Here is a 13,511-nt window from a genome sequence, read left to right as displayed (position 1 = left end):
TCAAAACTCATTTGAAATGGAGAGCAGTTTTTAGTAGAAAAACATGTCCAGAGCTGCTCCGTAGAGAGTTAGAACAAACAAGTAAGTAGAGTGTAAGAAGTATCTAGCCCCTACCTTTCGGAAAATTTCTTCCAGGTCACAAAACCAGGCATATTCTTGCAAATGTTCAATGAGTTTAATAATAAAAAGAGAACCCAATACAGGATGTCGCCAAGAAACATTATCTGTGAAGAAAGCACATTCTAAATTTCATGCAAAGTCTTGCCTGACCACAAAAATGGAGTCCTAGGATTTCTATTCCAGCTGAGGCAGGATGTTGAGTTTATGTTGTTTCCTACAGACTGTATGCCATTTTAAACTGAATATATTCATCATTTAGTGTGTATATTTTCACTGATACTTGACAATAGTTAAAGTCATGTGAAGTATGCTATATAAGGTATAGATGTTAGGACAGCACAGTCTCTGAGTTCAAGGAAACACAAGTCTAGTAGACAAGGAGAGAAAGGCAGAATGGGGTGGAAGGGAGTGACTGGGCTTTGAGAAAGAAATACCTGAGTGTGGATCCCAGGAGTACTACTTAGTGACTTGATAGTTAATTATATGTTCTGAAATGCAATGGCTTTGACTGCAATGGGTAGGGTAATAACTTCTGCCACAAAGATATATTTTCATATTAGATGTAATGTATCACAAGGATCTGGGGGAATATAGGATATATAATACCCAGTCTATACAAGGTAATCATATTAATAATATTTCAGTTTATCTACTTTATAATTTAATTAAAATCAAATAATACTGACCATAAGGTATTTAGACAAAGAAAATATTAACTAAATATGAAAATGGTACCAACAGCAAAGAAATACATACCTAGAAAAAATTTCAGAGGGAAAGATCATATTCTATTGGAGGACAAAACAGTCTTATGGAAAAGACATTGAAAAAGAATAATTATACAAAATAGTAGGGACATAGAAGTTATAAGCCATTTTAAAGTTATGCAAAGGAATATATAAGAAAAGTATCAATAGCTGTGCATTTAACATGGTTACATGCTTTAAAAACCTTTTTGCCAATAAACATGGTAATAAAAGGTAAAATAGTAATGGATTAATATCCTATCTAAAACTACAACTGTCTTACGAAGCTGGTTCCAGTTAAAGGAAGTAGGTGGGAGAGAGTTGCAGGCTGGTATCTCTGTAAGTTCTTTGTGAAATTAGGTAGGGGAAGGTCACTTTTCTTCAGAAGATCACTACATACAATGTAATTGGGATTAATACCAGATAATGTGAAACTAGGTTTACTTTTGGAAACTGAAGACAACTGAACTGGAGTTTCTATGAATCATCTGGAAATGAGGGTAAGGAAAGTGAATGAAAAGGAGACAGAAATCACCAAGATGGATGACAAGAAGACAGGGGGCTACAAAGTCTATAATTGCCAGAGGTAAATCTCTTGTGGAAGGCTGGGATCAAAGGATTAAAAAAAAATAGTTATGTCTAATATTAAGTCTGCTAAATATACACAAACTGTAAATGTGTGGAGGTTTTGCTTAGTGTCATTGTTTTCAATTGTTGAAAAAAATTGATTTCTACATCAAGATATAGTCAACACACGAAGTGAGAGAGTGTCATGGACATATATACACTGCCAAATGTAGAATAGATAGCTAGTGGGAAGCAGCCACATGGTACAGGGAGATAAGCTCGGTGCTTTGTGTCCACCTAGAGGTGTGAGATAGGGAAGGTGGGAGGGAGACGCAAGAGGGAGGAGATATGGGGATATATGTATACGTACAGCTGATTCACTTTGCTATAAAGCAGAAACTAACACACCATTGTAAAGCAATTATACTCCAATAAAGATTTAAAAAAAAGGTTATGATCAACAGAATGCAAAAAGCAAGCTACCTCTGGAGAGATGGCACCTTATTATAGAAAATAATCTGGAAATGAAACTATTTGATCAGAGGCAAGTCTTTAAGGTTGGAAGTAATCAAGAGAATGTCAATGTCCAAGAAATTCCAAAGCATAGTGTATGACTTTTATTTAAACCTTTATATGGAAAGTAACTCAAGGTAAAACCTTGAATTAAGTTACAACATAGAAACATCTTTAATAGTTGCCATCATTTAATGTGCACTTTACTCTGTCATGCTCAATATTTCATATTTATTATCTCATTTAATCCTTACAACAATGATATTTGTATTCACATATATTAGTGAGGAATTCAAAGAAAGCCCAGAGAAGCTACATACAGAGTACTAAATGACAGAGTCAAAATATAATTGGCAGTACTCTTAATCTAAAACCTAGACTTAGAATCATTCAGGTTGTTTCTGTTTCATAAACTCCATATTTCTGTTTGAAATAACTTTAACTTAGGGACCCAATATGCTTTGTCTGCTTTTCTCCTTCTCCCTACCCCTTTTATAAATACCACAGTTTTATAATACTTGTCTAGGCAAATTGAACTGTTGAGTGATCCCAAAATGTAGACCTTTTGGTATGTGGAGTCAGGTTCTAATTTACTTAAGTGTGGATATGTTTCTATTTATTTCTCACAGTCCAGGAAAATATTTTGCACCATGGGAGTTTACTAGTTACTAATTTAGTAAAAATGTATGTATATTTATTTGGTCTCCATGGATAAGGGGAATTGAAGGTGTAACTGAGAGGAAGGCTTGAGTTAGTCTTCAAGAGTCTCATGAAAAGTTCAACACAGATATCCACACTCTAATGGATGGTTGTGAGTTTCTGCATTGGTAATGCCCACAAACGTGTCTTACACAGATACCCGTTACCTGGTGTTGAAGAGCAGAAAGCAATAAAATCCTTCTCTACGTGGGCTTTCTTAATGGCATCATCCTCAAAATCTTCTGGAGCCAATAAGGAACAGTTTCCAGAAGCTTCTACTGAATCTTTTAGCCATACCACTCCTTGATTCTCTGGAAAGACAAGATTTGGTCCCTTGTTCTATCAATAGTCAAGAGAACTTCCTCCCCTAAACATCTGTTCAACCATATTTACTAATTTATTTGTCATTAGCTTTAATTCACATGCAGATACACACATAACTTTCAAAAACTATCTTTTCAACAATGCTTATCTTAAGAGGCTCGTCTTATCTCTCCTAACCCTCAAATGAATATATCCCATCCAAGTATCCCAACCAAGTATCAAAGTCTTAAGATTAAAAGTGGTATCTCAGCTGAAAATTGAACAAATATCTTCCAACCAGTCATACAATTCATAGAAGCTACAATCTTGTTTGTAATGTCAAAGAACATCTACTGTCACCAAAAAAGATTGTAACCTTTTTTGAGTAGACTCAAAGGAATTGAAAAATACTGGATACATACAGATGATGAGATCAAAACTTCAGCGTCACCAGACATCAGCACTCACCACCACGGCAGGCCTGGATAATGATCACCTTGGGTTTGTCTTTCAAACTTGGACAATTCCACGTGTTCAAAATTTGAAAGATGGTGTTGACTTTTAATACATCTTGGACTTCTTCAGAGTATTTCTTCCCACAAACGCCAGTCCGGATTCCATGAGACATGAGCACCAGAAAAGTACTATCAGAGGTCCGGTGCTCTGGGCGAGCAGCAAATGCCTTCAGCTCTATAGTCATATCCTGAAAGAGACATACCACTGATTTTGAACTATGTGATTGTTTATCATGGCACCTTGGAATCCAATAAAGAGACATTAAGGAATTGCTGAATGATATGAAAATCAATGAAATACAAAAGGAAAATTTAAGTTTCAATTCACGGAAAGGCGAAGAAAGTGTTATGGGATGCCATTCAGGGATTTCTGGTAGAATGTAAGGGACTATTTATTTATTTATTTAGCTGTGGACATTATTGAATTAATAGAACACTTCCCAGTTAAAAGTTTTACCAGACCCTTGCTAAAAGACTCTATGTTAAAAAAAAAAAAAGACTCTAGGTTAGAAGCATGAAGTACCCTACAAGAACAAATTTAGATTTTAGACTGTCAAGAGATTAAGTTTCTGGTTCTACAACCAATCTTTCTAACATATTTAGGAATATAAAGGGCATGACCATTGTCTCTACATTATGACAGACATTACCGAAGCGGTGAGATTTTCTTTCACATCCACACTGTACCCCAGACCTTCTAGTAGCATCTTCATGTTTCTGATATCAACATCAGCTCCATCTCTCCTGGGAAGATTTTCAAACTCTGTGTTGCAGATAATGAGGGCAATACGTGTGCGGATTGACCTTTCCATTATTGGGTAAATCTGTAAGAAATGCAGGTTGGATGCACAGTCTTGTTCTCTCTAATTAAATATTCAGCTTCTCCTCCCTTAGTCCTACATAGAAACCTAATCTCTTGTAAATGGATAAAAGCAGGGAGGGAGAATGAGTCCTACCATAGGAGTGGAATGAAATTTGCAAATGCCCAGATGGCAGCTGAGCACTTGATTTAATTACTTTTGAGAGGTAGGGCTGTGTGAGATGAACTGGCTTGGAGTCATAATGACTCAATTTTAAAATGTATTCCTTGACTTACTGGTTTAGCCAAAATAGTTAACAATCCATGTCTCAGTTTCCTGATCTCTAAAATGGGTTATTTTGAGGGTTCAAGGTGTTATTAATAGCAACTTCCTTAGAACAGTGTCTGATTCATATTAAGCATTAAATAGATACTATTGTTGTTATCATTATAATTATTCACTCAGGGGATTGGACCAAACTTGGAAATCTTTACATAAACCTGGGAAATAGGAATCCTTTATGTAAGGGAAGAGCAGGATGGTTTTCCAGAACCTCTCAAGGAAATTAGCTCTAAGGCAGAACACTGCAGTTTTGAATGGTCTCCAGTGTATATTTCACCCGGATCCTTATGTTCTGAGCACAGCACCTCTGCTGACTTTTCTTTCCATATCCTTTGGGCTGTTTCTAGGGGGCAAAGCTTGAGGTTCCCTCCTGGCCCTGAAGATGCAAGCTTAACTGTGTTGTCCTGCATTGCCTGAGGAGCTGCAAGAGACAAGAAACATTATGAATAATGGCATTCCTGAGTGTCCCATTTGGTGCTCCTCCTAGAATCATCTGTGTGTGAAGCCACGGAGGAGGAAAATTAATCTTTAGCCCAAATCCTGGGCTAGTCCTTAGCATCATTAAATGCATCTCTGCTAAAGGAATATATTCCAAGCCAGAGATTTCCAGTGGTGTGATACAGTTATCACAACGCTTCATCTCTTGGAATCAGCATTTCACAAATCTTTTTCATTAAAATAATTGAAAGGGAGTTTTTTAAGGCCATGCATGATAAAATTCTCAGAAAACAATATGTTAGATAAAATAGTTAAGATATAAATGTATTTCAAATAATTGAAAGTTAGGATAATGGAGGTAGACCTTAATGAATCTATTTCAATGATTTTTTTAAAAAATATGTTTATGTATCTATTTATTTAGTTATTTATTTGCTTAACAGGCATGATAGGCATTAGAGATGTGAAGGAAAGAAAGAAAGAGAGAAAAAAAAGTAAGAAAGAAAGAAAGTGAGCCTTTGTCCTAACCTTTAAGATCTCTCTACTGTGTGTACATATAGTGAGAAGGAGAAGATATTGAATACATGAACTAGAATTAATATGAAATAGAATGATAAATACAAAAATCAAGGTGTACTCTTAGAGAGATTTAAAGCACTAAGCATTGATTGCACAAATATATGAGGAAGAGTTTCCACAGCAGTTCATGTGAAAAAAGCCTTGGGGGTTTCTTTGATCACAAGTTCAACACCATCCAATAATGTGATGTATTTTCTAAAGAAATTAACATAATCTTTGTTTCCAAATAGAAATAAGTTTTCTTGATATTTGGAAGATCCTTTAGAAACTAAACTATTCAAGCAAGAAACATATTCAATTTTGAAGGGGAATTTGAAGAAAATGATGTATATTCAGGTAAACCAAGGTAGCATGAAGTGTGTTGACTGTGGAGAAAGTAAGAGATAATTAGAATGGATATATCTGAGAAAACTATAGAAATCAGTATTATGTGGAAGAAATGTATTCCTTCATAAAGGAGTCTGGAGAACAATAGAAAACATTAAAGATAAATATTTGGATTTTATTAGAACTAATTTTTCTTATGGCATTTGGTTTTATAGTGAGTGTCCCATCCCATGAAATAGCTAAGAAAATATGCACCCTTAATTGATTCACTAGAGTAATTTCTAAACTTGGTGAAATATTTGCTTCTGTGGCCTCTAAATTTCTTCCAAATTAAGGGTATTTTTATTTTAAGAGAAAAGGGTCACTTTGTGATGAAATCTATCCACAACTGTGGATGAAATACTGTTCCAGGACAAGTAAAGCACTGATTATTTGATAAGCAAGAGGCTAGATTCAGACAAATATAAAGTTTGCTAATAAGAAATCTAATGCATATTGACCTTGATTCAATAAAGCTGAGACCACCATTTTCAGGGTAGAGAATGAAATATTTTTAAGAACTTCTTTGTGATTTGGGACCTAGGTATTTTTTGTGCTACCTTCGATATTGTGTAGAATTAAAAGGTTTTCATTTAAGTTTTGTGGCAGAGACTGGCTAGCTGTTCAACAAGACACTTTATTCTTTTTTTCCTGGACACATAGCTGATCTATATTGCCACAAATCCAGTGACTTGGTGTGACCATATAACTAAGTTCTAGACAATGGGATGCAAGCTGAAATACTGTGTGATTCATCCAGGTCAAGCCTAGCAAAATCTAAAACAAATGATCCCACATACTCTTTCCAATGTCATTAACTTGACTATTATTACCACAGTTATTCTGACATCATATGTTGCAGATATCAGATGATGGAAGAGGCCTAGGTATCTGAATTAGCACTTGGAGGAAAGCTGCCTTCTGATGAAAAATGCCCATTTTAGAATTTTTGTGATTTGGGAAAAGCTTTTCTATCATATCTGAGCCATTATAAATATGTCTGTGTTATAACGTTCCATATCATCTTAACTGATACAGATATGTGTAGTGTCATTTCCATCCCTAAATTTATGGTTGGCTTTAATTTGATGGTGGAGCTTCTTAAATGCCTATTCATTCACTACTCATATATTCATGTAAGTTCAATAAAAGCAAGACCCTTTCTTGTTTCATTCATTACTCTCTAAATAGTTTATAGAATAGGGTTTGTAACACAGTTGGCATGTGCTAAATATTTTCTAATGGCATAGCAAATAGTAGTGACTCTGGCCACATTATTCAGTGAAATAGTCTTAACAAATATATATTCATACACATTACAGGTCAACTTCTATTAGATGTTATCTATAAATAAATCAGATATGTTCAATTTCCTCATTAAGCTTAAAGTTCTGTGAGGGAAAAGGATGTATTTACTAAAAAAAAAATTACAAGAAAAATATATTGAGAGTTATGACTGGAGAATTATGGAACACTGTAGCAATGGGGGCTCTGAAATCTAATTGTAGAAGTAGAAATGCAGAGACAGATCTGAATTTGAGAGAGAAATCAATAAAATCTGGCTGCTGCTTGAATGTTGGAAGTGAGGAAGAAGAAAGAGTCTATGGTAATTTCAGGTTTCTGGTTTGAATAACTGGGTGATGGTGGCACCATTAATCAAGATAGAGGAAAGTGGAAGGGAAGCAAGGTGGGGGAAGGATGGAAAGCTATCTCTGGGCTCATGTAGAGTAAAAGTGTCTGCAGGAGATATGAGTGTACACGTTCAGTAGACACTTAGTGAAGTGTGGCACTCAAGTGGTTAGTCAGGATTTGAGATACAGATTCAGAATTTGTTGGTATAAACATGATAGTGAAGCTGTAGAAACAGCTCCTGCTAAAGCAGAATAGAGTAAGAAGAGAAAACGGTATAGAATAAATCTGTGGGAATTACTCATAGCACCCCTTACCCTGGATTCATCCCATTAATCTGTAGTTAATGTCAGGGAAGGTGGGGTTCAAAGAATGACATTGCTTTGAAAATACCATTACCTGGGAAAGGAGGAACCACCACTTGGGATTCTTGTGTATTAAGATAATTTCCAGATTGTGAACCTGAGGAAAGATGAAGGACATTAAAATAGTCACAGTCTCTGAAGATTCTTACCCCAATGTGTTAGACACACAGCCTCTGTAATCTGCATTTGCCTTACTCACTCAAATCTATTAATATCTTCTCTGGGGTCACTATGCATTGTGATTGTCAATTTCAAGGACAAGGATTGAGATTTAATTTATTTAAGGTTTTATAAGAATCTCACTGTAGCAACACCCACCTGAGAAACTTATTCCAGAAACTTAAGAATTGGCATGAGCCAACAAATTAAAAATACTCCAAGTTTTTCTCTCATAGTACCTATTGAAGACAAGATTTCTATAGGCAAAATATGGTTCATGTCTCTGTTGTGAATGGAGGAGAGCCATAGGACATCCCACAAAACTTCAAGTCCAAGGAAGCAGGCTGCAGTTTGTCCCATCTTTCCCATGTAGACTGCTGGACTAAATTAACCATCAATAAATTCAAGAACATTTTCTGGAGGAGGCCTTGCTATTGTAGTATTGTGTCTGCTAAGAAGTTATTTTATATCTCTCCCTTTACAGTACATTTAAATATTACATCCAATTATCATATACTAGCACCCTGAAACAATTGGCAAATAGACGAGGAGGAAACAAGTCATGACAACCCTGACAGAGGAGGCATCATCTGACAACTAGGGAGGCAGACTCCAGGAATTAGAATTATCACGAGTTGTATAAGTGCCTCTACAGTTCAAGGACTATGAGTTGAAAGAAATATGACAAGGAAGAAGACACTTTGGTTATTATACAAATATTCTAGAACCTTACTGTTATTGATTGATTGTCTTTAATTCTTGAGGCAGGGGTTAAAGTAAAATATGTATCAAAAAAAAAAAACAAGGGAGGGTGGGAGGGAGGGAGATGCAAGAGGGAAGACATATGGGAACATATGTTTATGTATGACTGATTCACTTTGTTATAAAGCAGAAACTAACACACCACTGTAAAGCAATTATACCCCAATAAAGATGTTAAAAAAAAAACACACACAAAGAAATTCGACACAGAAAACATTTGCTGTGTCACTCAGAGGGGCACAGGCTTCTCTCAATCCTTAGGAAAAAAATGGCTTCTTGCTTTCAAATAACATCTTCTTCCCCTGAATGACTTCCAGAAGCACAAAAGAAACCCGTAACTGTAAGTCCATCAGAGCTCCTGTTTTTTTTTGTTTGTTTGTTTGTTTTTTATGGAGGAACTAGGGAACTACAGAAGTGGCAGCTCAGATGGCTGAACCTGTACTGGGCCCTCAGGAGACTAGAGTAGGGGAGCTGGGCCTCCCAGAATGGTCCCCACCAGAGTACCATGCTAGTGCACAATCTTATTCAAAAGAAAATGCAAGGGGGCAACTAAAAGAGTCTGCTTAAAATCCTTACTTTTCTGTAAAAGTTGAATTTATTCTCTGAGAGTTCCACTATCCCTGAAATATATTTTATTCCACCTGGAGAGCAAAATTTTGGAGAGAAGTTGGACAAAGTATTTGATTACAGACCTTAAACCTTTGTGTCTGATGACTACATAAGTTCCTAGGGACCTCTAGGCTTTAACTAACTATTTTAACTAACTAACTAGATGAATCAATAGTGCCTTGCTAGGAGGACTAGAGGATATAGCATGAAGCTTTTCAAGACTGTTCTCATGACCTTCAACAAATGAGCTACGACATTCTCAGGATAGGAAATAAGCTTTAATCAAAATAAGGCCACTAAGGGCTTCCCTGGTGGCGCAGTGGTTGAGAGTCCACCTGCCAATGCAGGGGACACGGGTTCGTGCCCCGGTCTGGGAAGATCCCACATGCCACGGAGCAGCTAGGCCCGTAAGCCATGGCCGCTGAGCCTGTGCGTCCGGAGCCTGTGCTCACAATGGGAGAGGCCACAACAGTGAGAGGCCTGTGTACCACAAAAAAAAAAAAAAAAAAAAAGAGAAGGCCTGTAAGACCAAAAGAACAGGAACAAAGAAGAAAAGAGACAGAGGGGATGCAGAATGACCACTGATATAGAAATGGGGCCCTGAAGCCAGAGGTAGGGAAGTTGTTTGCAAACTAACATGACCAATGAAGAAATCAGATGTTAGGCATAAAGAAACATGGCCTACATGAACTTCAGTCTGAGTCATTGACCCTTACCTGAGGAAAGCCCCAGTGTTCCTGCAAGGAGGGAGTCATCTTCATGAATATGACTGATGCAAATTTGGCATGCCTGGGGCCCTTTCCGAATAACAGAGTCTATTAAAGCTCGGGCCTTATCCATAACTGTAGCATTTTCATCTCTTACTTTCTCCATCTCCTGCTGGTTCAGCACTCTTTTCTCTAATAGCTCATCCAGCAAGCCATTTATTGTACCCATGCCCACTGAGTGGACAAACAGCTTTCTCTTCTCCTTCAGGACCTTGTCTGTTGGAAACACAAGGATGCCTCAAGTCACAGAAACAGCCTCATTTTCCTTTCATCTCAGCAACGGATTATAGAATCCTTTAGTTTTAATCAATAAAATGTCCCTCCCCACACAGTGTGGTAATCCTGAGGACACCCACATCTCTTATTCTTCCCTCAGTATTACCCATATGCTCACTGTGTGGCCTGAAGACTCAGATTTACTACCTCCAACTTAGTACCTGAAAACCAGGGGTCATCATAACGTACCTCATGTTTATTCAACTGTGCATAATAAAATAATGAAATAGTGATTGCCCATTTCCTTTGGGGACAACAACTGCTGGTACCATTCTATGCCAATTCTGCATCGTCTGTCAGACTATGACATTTAAGAATTCAGTTAAGATTGCAAAATGACAGCAGGATACCAGCCAGTAAAGCCCAGTTCCTTTCTGGACCTTGTCTTCCCTTTTTAAAGACTGTGGGGCTTCTGGGCCCCTTCTCTCCTTCCCTTTGCCCCCACCCCTCCCTCTCTTTGCACTCCCTCTGTTCTGCTCACCTAAACATTCACAGAACTTAATTATGGTTTCTGCAAAAACCAGCCCCTTCCAAAACTATTCTTTCAAGAAAGAAACTCACCGGCCATAGCTTTTCTCTCTTAGCCTTGGTGTGTTGTATGAAACTGAAAGCATGTTCCACCTTCCTTTTCAGCAGGGCGTGTACACATTGCAAAATACCCATGACACATGCATATATATGCATTTTTTGTTGTTGTTTCAAAGAAATTATCAGATTACTGAAACTTAGGCCACATCAGGGAGTGTATCCTTCACGAGAACTTGACTCACATCAGGGTAGGAAGGGAAAGGGGCTTACAGAATAAGAAAAGAGTGAGAAAGTATATATACAATTAAACTCACATAATAATGAAGTGTGATCTGCAAGAGCAACTCATTCTTTGGTATCTTCATTCATTCAGGCTGCTCTAACAAAATACCACAGACTGTATGACTTATAAACAAGAGAAATGTATTCCTCACAGTTCCAGAGGCTCAGAGTCTAAGATCAGGGTGCCAGCATTGTTGAGTTGTGGTGAAGTTCCTTTTATGAGTTGCAGACTGCCAACCTCTCACCATTGTCCTCACATGGCAGAAAGAACAAGGTATCTCTCTGGGAATCTCTGTTATAAGGGTTCTGCCCTCATGATCAATTCAACACCCAAAGGTCCCACCTCCTAATACCATCACCTTGGGCATTAGGTTTTGAACATGTGAATTTGGCACAGACATTCAACCTACAGTACTGGGAGAAGATGAACCACTGTGATCCATGGTCCCACCTCATGACTCTGGGCTGTGTCCTAGGAGCTGTTTGTCTCTGTGAAGTTTTTAGGAAGGGAACTTCCTAAAAAGTTCTACTGAAAGAACTTCCTACATTTTCTATTTTTAGGAAAGAAACATTTCTCACCAGAATCAAATCTAACACTCTTCTATTTCAAGTGGCTCTGTTTTGAGGGGCAATGCAGAGATAAAAGCACAGGCTTCAGACTCAGAATGTTGGACTTAGCATTTTAACTATATGTTCTTGGGCAAGGTATAGAACTTTTCTATGCTTTGCTTCCTCTATCTGTAAAATGCTTTCATTAATAGTACATACATACACAGTTTTGAGCATTAAGTAGGTGAAAATGTGGAAATTGCATAGAACATTTCCTGACACATGATAAACAAACAATAAGTGGTGTTATTATTTATAATATAAATATTTTACACTAGAAAAATAGCCAAGGTTAATTATCTGCAGATTTTCCTTCTATCTTTTGTGCAACACATTTATTCATTCATCTAGCAAATATATATGGATGACCTACTCCATACCAGACACTGTTATAGGTGCCAGGGTTTAGCCAAAACAAACAATGGTCCCCTACCCACCATGGCCTCACATTCAAATGGAAAGACAAACATGAAACCGAACATGCGTAACTAGGATATTCAGAATATTAGATGTGGTAAGTGCTACGGAGGAGAAATTAATTAGAGAAGCAGGTTATGAATGTTGGAAGACTCATTAATACTAAAAATAAAGGAGTCTGGAAAGGCACAAGAAGTCATTGCTTTTTGTAAACACATGTACAATTAATTATCCCAAAAATAAACTCAATGTGGCCAATTTATTTTAGATATATTTGATATATTTGATGAAAAATGGGCTAGTAAAAAAATGCATATATTAGGCCTTCATGCTTATCAATTTACTTACTGAAAATACTTTTGGAGAATGTAAATTGGTATAACCACTATGGAGAACAGTATGGGGGTTCCTTAAAACACTAAAAATAGAACTACCATATGATCCAGCAATCCCACTCCTGGACATATATCTGGAAAAAAACATAATTTGAAAAGATACATGCACCTCAAAATTCACTGCAGCACTATTTACAACAGCCAAGGCATGGATGCAACCTAAATGTCCATCAACAGAGGAATGGATAAAGAAGAGATGGTACATACATACAATGGAATATTACTCATCCATGCAAAAGAATGAAATAATGCCATTTGCAGCAACATGGATGGACCTAGAGATTATCATACTAAGTTAAGGAAATCAGACAAAGACAAATATCATATGATATCACTTATATGTGGAATCTAAAAAATGATAAAATGAACTTATTTCCAAAACACAAACTGACTCACAGACTTTGAAAACAAACTTATGGTTACCAAAGGGAAAACGTGAGAGGGAGGGATAAATTAGGAGTTTGGGATTAACATATACATACTAGTATATATAAAATAGATAATCAGCAAGGACTTAATGTCCATGGGAAACTCTACTCAGTATTCTGTAATAACCTATATGGAAAAAGAAGCTGAAAAAGAATGGATATATGTATATGTATAACTGAATCACTTTGCTGTACACCTGAATCTAACAGAACATTGTAAATCAACTATACTCCAATATAAAATAAAAATTAAATTAAAAAAATTTAAAAATAAAACAAAAAATAAAACACTTTGGG

At 36.7% G+C, this 13,511-nt stretch overlaps 1 protein-coding gene across 1 annotated transcript in view; it reads right to left on the bottom strand.

Moving 5' to 3' along the window:
* LOC309964922 (uncharacterized protein) overlaps positions 1-11,126 on the bottom strand; it is a gene marked incomplete at its 3' end in the record, with an annotated part of 34,101 nt that extends 22,975 nt beyond the window's left edge. Inside the window, exons 1-8 of the mRNA XM_082844097.1 lie at positions 11,117-11,126; positions 10,229-10,495; positions 8,017-8,079; positions 4,911-5,026; positions 4,114-4,287; positions 3,417-3,651; positions 2,813-2,956; positions 115-224 (exon numbers count right to left, since the gene is read on the bottom strand). Of these exons, the coding sequence (XP_082700223.1) occupies positions 115-224; positions 2,813-2,956; positions 3,417-3,651; positions 4,114-4,287; positions 4,911-5,026; positions 8,017-8,079; positions 10,229-10,495; positions 11,117-11,123 (1,116 nt within the window). The 5' untranslated portion in view covers positions 11,124-11,126. The remainder of the gene's footprint in view (positions 1-114; positions 225-2,812; positions 2,957-3,416; positions 3,652-4,113; positions 4,288-4,910; positions 5,027-8,016; positions 8,080-10,228; positions 10,496-11,116) is intronic.
* Positions 11,127-13,511: the final 2,385 nt, after the last annotated feature.

Source organism: Leucopleurus acutus, assembly GCF_964270905.1.
Source record: "Leucopleurus acutus genome assembly, chromosome: 8".
Classification (NCBI taxonomy): Eukaryota; Metazoa; Chordata; class Mammalia; order Artiodactyla; family Delphinidae; genus Leucopleurus; species Leucopleurus acutus.
The sequence above is the reverse complement of the archived record's forward strand: the minus strand, read 5'-3'. Positions and strand labels throughout refer to the sequence as shown.